The 8,378-nt window shown below is 39.0% G+C and overlaps 2 protein-coding genes across 2 annotated transcripts; one reads left to right on the forward strand and one right to left on the reverse strand.

Moving 5' to 3' along the window:
* The first annotated feature begins 935 nt into the window (after positions 1-935).
* On the forward strand, positions 936-2,777 carry LOC6591420 (zinc finger protein 830). Its single transcript, XM_002016741.2, has 2 exons — positions 936-1,044; positions 2,066-2,777. Exons 1-2 carry the CDS (start codon positions 959-961, stop codon positions 2,661-2,663), a joined length of 684 nt encoding a protein of 227 aa, XP_002016777.2. The 5' UTR covers positions 936-958; the 3' UTR covers positions 2,664-2,777.
* Positions 2,778-5,413: 2,636 nt separating this feature from the next.
* Positions 5,414-7,647, reverse strand: LOC6591467 (transforming growth factor beta regulator 1). The gene is made up of 2 exons (XM_002016742.2): positions 7,559-7,647; positions 5,414-6,184 (listed from the first exon to the last, which is right to left on the reverse strand). Exons 1-2 carry the CDS (start codon positions 7,619-7,621, stop codon positions 5,429-5,431), a joined length of 819 nt encoding a protein of 272 aa, XP_002016778.1. The 5' UTR covers positions 7,622-7,647; the 3' UTR covers positions 5,414-5,428.
* Between the last annotated feature and the right edge of the window lie 731 nt (positions 7,648-8,378).

Consider the following 8,378-nt stretch of genomic DNA (forward strand, 5'->3'; position numbering starts at 1 on the left):
GTGAGCGCCGTATGGAACGTAATGGTATGGTGTCTATGGCTGTGTGCATGCACCAGATACGATCCATTCGAAAGCCGTGCTCTGGGCCACAGGAAGGCAGTCCTCGCGCGATAGGAACCCGGGTTGGATCATCTCCGGGTAGACGTCGGCGCCTAAGATGGTGGCTTGTTGATGAATCTGCGCATTTCCGCGCTTAATATCGTAAATTCGGAAACGGGGCTCGACCTTAAGGATAGTTTCCAGTTGGAGGTCGCCCTTCTTGGTCCAAATTATCGCGGTGCACACCTTCACGTTGCCAACTCGCTTAGTAGGTAGCTTGAAGGCGCTGGCCAATGAGTCGTCAAAGCAGCTCACCTTCATGGGTATCTGAGCGCGCCCGTTTCCAAATCATTATCCCGTATTTAGGTTATTTAGGTTCCTATGTTGTAGAATCCAGTCTATGGAGTGCGCCTACGACGGGGAGACGAGGAGACGGCGCGATGAGGTCGCCGCGACCTCACGGCGCTCGGCGTGAGTCTGTGTAAATGGCGGCAATGCAACCGAGACTGAACGGGCTTTTTTTTTTTCTTTTTTGTTTCTGCTCCGGTTCACCCCTCGAGTCCCCGGTGTCACAATCATAATTAACATAAAATAACATAATTAACATAACTTATTCGCTTATTCAATGTTAATGCATCAACAAGAAATATATATTTTTTTCAAATTAAAATTCGTTGTAGTGTATAAAATGTACAAAACTTCATTACGCTGGAAGCATTACGCTTTATTAAAAAAAACAACTGTTTTTCATCGGTATATTTTGAAAATTAGAAAGTATATTTCGGTGTATATTGGTATATTTTTAAGGGTAGGTGTTATCGATAAGTATCTTGTACGAATATATTGTAAGGGAACATTAAAAGTAATCAATTAGTTACTAGTTCTTTTCGAAATTAATAAAAGCAACAATTTTACGAACATGAATAGCACACTACGGAACAGGAGCAAGAAAAATCAATGCGTTTCTTTAAAACCTCTCGGCAAAGTAGATTCACCCCTAGCAAAATATCCTTTACCAAAACACATGTAAATATATGTACATATGTTTACATTAGTTCGAAGTGACTGGTTGATGACTGAGTTTACCTACAGTGACCTATGTAGACATGTATATGTATGTACATATGTAGTATATGTATTATATAGTGGAAAGATTTCCATAAGATATTTGTTACAGAATTATACAACTAATTTAAAAACAACTTTTAAAGATTTTTCGTGGCGGTGTGAACTTTCATACAGTGATTCAATTTGGTTTGGGCACACCCATCAAATAATAAGTAATAAGTGAAAAATTATATGAGTCTATGACCAAAAGAAAAAATAACAGGGGATTCATAAAATAGGCTATAGGACATGAAACATTGAATGCATCACATAACCACGAGAATTTTTAAGGTAAAGAGCTGGAGAAATATTCAGTCACTAAAACTCCCTTTAATAGCTATGTAGCTGTTTATCCTGACAAAACCATCGTTTCAAAGCTTAACTAAAAAGTGTTGGCCGAACTTCATATAAATCAACTAAACCGTAGTCTGAAAAGATGCAGAAAAACTAAAAAGAATCTATACAAAAAGCGAAATTTAGTTGATGGATAGTGTGCGTATACCATGAAATCTGGTATAAGCTTATTAGAAAATTGTGTAGGAATATTTAGAAACTGAAATTTTAGCTAGAGAAATGGAATTAGTTCTCCACTTTACCACCCCAAAACTTAAATCTTAAAACTCCACATGAGTTCCGTAATAAAACGCAAAACTATGGTGCACCAAAGTTAATTGATTCACTTTGTTATTATAACCTCCTAAATAGCTTCAAAACTGAGGAACCAGTTTGTGGAAACAGGCACCTTTCTGTTTCGGGGGTAAATATCCAAATCCTTTTTACAGCGAAAGTTTAACATTAGGTTGTGTCTCTATAGTAAGATATGTTGAGAACTGAGTGAAGATTGGTGAACTTTTCAATGTTATGGTAGAATTAAGTTTTCGAGGTACACATTTGTGGTTTTCTTAACTTAAACTAATACATACAACGCCTCAGGAATCTTAACATGCATAATATGCCGGATCGCTATTAAGCCAAGTGTCTGGAAGGTGCATGTTAACTCCAAACAGCACAAATTAAATGTGGATTTAACCAAGAAAAATACGATTAAAATATCCCCCAACAAATTATCTCAGCAGTTACTTTCAACCGAAAATAGTAGTACATACAAAGATAAAACCCCTCGAAAAAGTGAACATTCTGATTCTAGGATATGTGAAACATTACCTGGCAAGTTTTTTGATTTGGAGAAGTCAAATCAGTTTCACCAAGCTGATCCAAACGAAGATGAAGAGTGGATACGCTTTCAGCGAGAAATTAAAATGGCTGCTACCGTTTCTAGTACTATTGTGGCTGAGGAACAAGAAAATATTAATATTAAAAGACAACTAAAAGAAATTGATGAACAGATTGACAATTGGAAACGATTTATAAAAATAAATGATCAGAAAAATAGTCTAATTAATAAGGAACGCAAAGTCAACAAACAAGTTTTAGTACAGTCTGATTCAAGTTCAAGTGACGAAGAATACAGTGTTGATGACTTGTACGACTGGAGAACTAAAAACATGCATTCATAAATTAATTAATCTTAGATTTCGTACATGTATATCAATATAAATATAGAGATATGTTAAAAAATGTATTTTTTTATGCGCTCTAGTGGGAAATATAATAAACGAGTCGGTACGTGAGTCGCGGTGCATTACATTACTTCATCTTCAGTTAGTAGGTTAGGTTTAAGGCGGTAGCTGGGAGGGGGGGATGTGAGCCTCCCCCCACCAAGCTCACTTGGACCTGTAAAAGGTACGTTGTGTTGCCGCATGGGCATGTGCCCCTTCTCGTTGCCTGAACCGTGAGAGCAGACTACTGCAGGTTAGGGGCAGTCCCATCCGTAGGCTTCGATGTATTTGTACAAGGTCCCTGGTTTGATTTCGGACAGGTCCGAAATGTCCGTGAGGAAAGCGGCCCCGAGAATACGAAGACGACGATTTCCAAGGGCTGGGTAGTGGCAGAAGAAGTGGGGGACCGATTCCTCCTCCTCGTCGAGACAACTCCTTCAGAAGTCGTTATGAGGGATTGACAGTCTGGAGGCATGAGTGCCGATCTGCCAGTGTCCCGTAATGGCTCGAGTAACTGCAGAGCACTGTGCTCTGCTGAGTCTATACAGCTCTGCTGAGCGCTTTTTCGATCGATATGGCCATATCAATCTTGAGACTACAGGAAACGGTTTGCCGCCATCTCGTATTGGCATTTTGCTCGAACAGCACGTAGCCAAGGGCATCGCTACTTGCTCCCTCTCCGATAGGAGAGGAGTCGTAGTATCCTGTCTGGCTAGCTCGTCGGCGGCGTCGTTCCCATCGATGTCCCTGTGGCCGGGGACCCATATAAGGAAGAGATCTAACTGCTCTGCGATATCGTGCAGAGACCTGCGGCAGTCATTTACAGTCGTCGAGTTCGACGATATTGAGCCTAGAGCTCTAATAGCTATTTGGCTGTCCGAGAAGACGAAATGGCCTGCTTGATGGCTTCAACCTCCGCTTGGAACACACTACAGTGATCCTGAGCCTGCTAAGCCAGGAGAAAATTTCCTGGGCGATCAGAAGCTTTAAGCCTTACAAGTCCGCGGGGCCAGACGGCATTTTCCCTGCCCAACTGATTCACGCGGGATATAAAGCCATTAATTGGCTTCGAGGGAATCTTCTCCCACAGGTGCATTCCTGACACCTGGCTTCAGACCAAAGTCGTATTCATACCCAAGGAAGGCAAGCCCTCGCACACTGCCCCAAAAGATTTCAGACCCATTAGTCTATCGTCGTTTCTTCTGAACACGATGGAACGGCTTCTGGGGCTGCATCTATCGGCGTGTATTCGGCCCAGTCTGATCTCAGACTCCCAGCATGCCTATCGGAAGGGAAGATCCCCCGAAACCAAACTGTGGAAAGCGTCCGTGGTTGGGCACTCGGTAATCCTGATAAGACTCCCGCAATTACCAGAGAGGACTACTGTATTCCTAGTGATCACTTCTCGACGCCCTTCCAGGTATCAATCCCACCTAGGGAGGACTGGGAGATGGGCGAACCAGGACCTTCAAATGCGGTTCACTTCTACACTGATGGCTCAAACTTAGACGGCCGCGTGGGAGGCGGAGTCTTCTGCAGCGAGCTGAACATCAGTCATTGCTTCAGGGTCCCGGATCACTGTAGTGTGTTCCAAGCGGAGATTGAAGCCATCAAGGAGGCCATTTCTATAGTCTCCAAACTACGTCTAGACACGCACTTAGTGTGCGTCTTCTCGGACAGCCAAGCGGCTATTAAAGCTTTAGGCTCAATATCGTCGAACTCAGCGACTGTTAATGACTGCCGCAGGTCTCTGAACGAGATCGCAGAGCAGTTAGATCTCTTCCTTATATGGGTCCCCGGCCACAGGGACATCGAGGGGAACGACGCCGCCGACGAGCTAGCCAGGCAGGGTACTACGATTCCTGTCCTATCGGAGACGGAGCAGGTAGCGAGGCCTTTAGCTACGTGCAGGCTCCTAACGCACGAATTGTTCGAGCAAAATGCCAATAGGAGATGGCAGGAAACCGTCTTCTGCCACTGCCCAACCCTTGGAATTCGTCTTCGTATTCTCGGGGCCGTTTTCCTCACAGGCGTAAGTTATTTTCCTGGGAGTATTTGAGATATCCATGCCTCTTAATAGTGTTGAGTTTATCTTTTTTTTGTTTTTGCTCAAAAATTTGGCTTGGTTGGATTAAGGCACACTAAACTTCAAGTTCTATATTGCTAAAATTGATACACTCATCTATACCACTAAACGATCGACTAACATATAATTGGACGTCATCGACTGCACATCACAGTCGGACAATACTATTGGGAGGTCATTTACATAACTGAAGAACAATAACCGACCAAGTACTGATCCCTGTGGGACAACACACTTAACATAAACAAAAGACGACATACTGCTACGACAGAGAAACTATAGGATTTATGAAGCCAAAAGCTTTAGTGTAGTCAAGAAAATTTAGGAATGTTACATTTCCGTCGTCCATTCTTTAACGGATATCATCTACAATTTTTATTTTGGCGGCTGTACAACTTCTATTTTGTCTGAATCTAGATTGGTTGTCGTAATTAATTTATGCGCTGAAAGAAATTTTTTATTGAATTATGTTATTTTGTTTTTGTTATGAGGTTTTTTTGGTGGTGTTTTTTATGGTGTTGCATAGTGTAATCAAAACATCGGGCTTAAAATCCCACTGAACGATTCACATAAAATATAGATTGTTGTTTTGTTTGAAAATACAATTTTATTCATTTGATTTAAGTTATAATTACTTTCAAGTTAAAAATGTTTGAAGTGTCTCAAATGATAAGCTCGCATTATTTAATGATGTTGGATTCTGTATATTATTATACCCTTTAAAATTAAGGCAGCGATGAAATCCCGGGTCTAGTCTTAAAAGTGATTGAATTTTTGGATTCGATAAGCCAAAAAAAGATTCTCCCTGCACATCAAATGGTATTTTTACTCTTTTATTAGCATACCGCTGAATGTTATTCAAAAGTTCAGCATGACACATATTAGGGGTTTCTCCAAAATACACACCATCCAAATCATTATCAGGGATTATTTGAAACTGAGGAACTCCAGCGTTGTTTAAGATTTTACAAGTGTATACACACTTTTTGTATGGATCCTTTGGATGGGCGTATATTCGTGTTGCCACATAACCAACTGGATATATCCAACCCTCATTATGGAAATTTAAATTCCCTGATATATCGCCTAATGAATGTAGCAGCAAATTATTTAAATGAATTGGAAAAGACTTTTTTAGTTGTGCCGTAGAACCATTTTGAGTATCCTTGTTTATTTCCCTTGGATATGAAACACTTTGTTTATTTTTGTTCAAAGCTCTTAAAAAATTATCATTGGATTCGAGCTTTCCATTTGAAACGCAGTTGGGTTCTATATTGGCCTTTTCTAAACCTTCGTAAAACATTAGTCGCTTAATTAGGTAGATCCTTTGATATCGAGTAGCAGCTAATTCAGACTGTAGATGGCAAATTTCATCAGTAAGGCACGAGTTTTCCTTAAAAAAAAAAAGATGAACAATTTAGTCAATTTTGGAAAGCGGGTATAAAGAATTCCGACATGTATAAGGTGTGCCATCTTTTAGTACGACATCCACCGATATCGCAAGGTAATGGCAATCGCAGACAAACGAGCGCAATTTGTAATTGTTGTTGTTTACATCCAAGACAGAACTCGGATTAACAATTCCTAGGTATGGCCTAGTAGGCAACGTGTGAGCCAAATTTTAAACGAAAATGTTAACCTTACATATTAAAACAAAGGTGACAAACTCCGCTTAACTAAGCGTCATAAAGACGCGCATTGCATTTTTTAAATACACAAGTTCTGGGACCTAGAATTGGAAAATGTAATTTTTAGGTGACCATCATAAATATTGGAGAGATCCGTGTCATCCACGGGCAACTTATTCATGTTCATATTTTCCGAGCCTCAATGGGTTACTTTGATGATACTTTATATACCGTTGATGAAATGCCGGAAATGTGTGCAGACTTAAAACAAATTGAGGATCTGTGGGGCATCCTTTCAGAAAAAGTTTATGCCTGTACAAGGTAGTACAACACCTTGAAGGACTTAAAAAAAGCGATCGTTGCAGAACGGGATAATCAGGGGATATATTTTACGTAGAAAATGGGTTCCAAGGAAAATGTTTTGAGGGAAATTAAATCTCTTAATAATTAATAGAGTTGCCCTTATACTACTCCTGAAGAGACTGCGGCCTATATAGGTTCCCTATACCCATTTTCTACGTAAAATATACATATACAATTTTTGTTGTTTACAAAATTGATATTGAATTTTTTCTGTGTTTTAGTTTTGAACTTATTAACAGCTAAACTAATAAAAATATAAAATAAATCAAAAAATAGGTGTTGAAAAAAACCTCATTTAAAGCAGTACAGATATAGTCCTTTTACTAAGGCAAATGTAATAACGATGATGGGAGTATGGTTGCGCTCAGTGCTTGAGTCGGATTTCGCAATGTGAAGGCGATACAAAACTGGGGACCATGACAAAACCCCATTTTCCCTTCTGTATTGTGTCTGAAAAGTGATATGGCATAACTTTTGCGTGTCTATTGTTACTAAACAAAACAATAAATCGAAATAAAAATTTGTCCATACTTTTTCATATGTATCTATACTAATAAGTGTGCCGTCACTTAATTGATTTATTGTATGTATTGTATGGATGTATTTATCCAGAGACGAAAGTAAACTTAAATGTTCTACTAAATTGTATAAAATTCACTAAACAAACTAAGCTAACAATAAACATATTGATAAAATCGTTTTGACGAACAAATTTCTTATTCTAATCGATTACATTTTTAAGGGTCTACGAATACGTATTTATATATTTGTATTACCAGTATGTACAATTTAATACACCGTTTCAATCTGTCGTACTTTCGTTTATAATTAAAATGCATGACTGGTTGAACTGGTTTTGAAAGAGATTTCATTTTGTTAGAAGCAGAATTAGAAAAATCATATCTTTCATATAGTGATGGGAAACCATCGAGTCACTATCGATTGTTTCTTTGCCTCGATGACCATCGAGGTTTTTTTTATTCAAGTGCAATAGCATTATGACATTAGACTTTGCTAATTTTAAAGCGAAGAGAGAGCATGTGAGATAAAACGCCAAATTTTATTTCCTAGCCATCTCGGATATTAATCGAACATTTTGCCACCCTGCAATATTGAGTCTAAAAAGTATAACGATAATTTCTCTCGCAGCGATGCTCCTAGCTCAACTGAAAGGCCAAGCGGACGCATATATTTCTTCCGTTCTCACTGAAAGATTTTCCCACAACGTAAGATATTTCTGTTTTTTCAGCTAGTCAGTTAGAGACGTGTGATAACATATAGCTATAAAGAAATTTTAGGTTAGAAGTATATGCTATATTCATAACATGCGGCAAACGCCGCGGGTCTTCTTTCTCCCCAGTACTCAGACAATATATATAAATATCTTTTTAAGGAGTCTTGGCATAATAAAGAAGCAATCGAAGCTATTTTGCTATCCACGTGCGAAGTTTAGAAATATTCTATACTCTGTACAATTTTCTATATTACCATTAGGCAACAATTTATATTTTTTAAATTGGTCGGCAGCGGAATTAAAAAAAATCTTGCAAAAAAATAAATAATATATTATTGTTGACGGTTGGTGAATGTTGGGAA

The sequence above is a fragment of the Drosophila persimilis genome, unplaced genomic scaffold (assembly GCF_003286085.1).
Source record: "Drosophila persimilis strain 14011-0111.01,24,50 unplaced genomic scaffold, DperRS2 tig00000000-arrow-pilon, whole genome shotgun sequence".
NCBI lineage: Eukaryota > Metazoa > Arthropoda > Insecta > Diptera > Drosophilidae > Drosophila > Drosophila persimilis.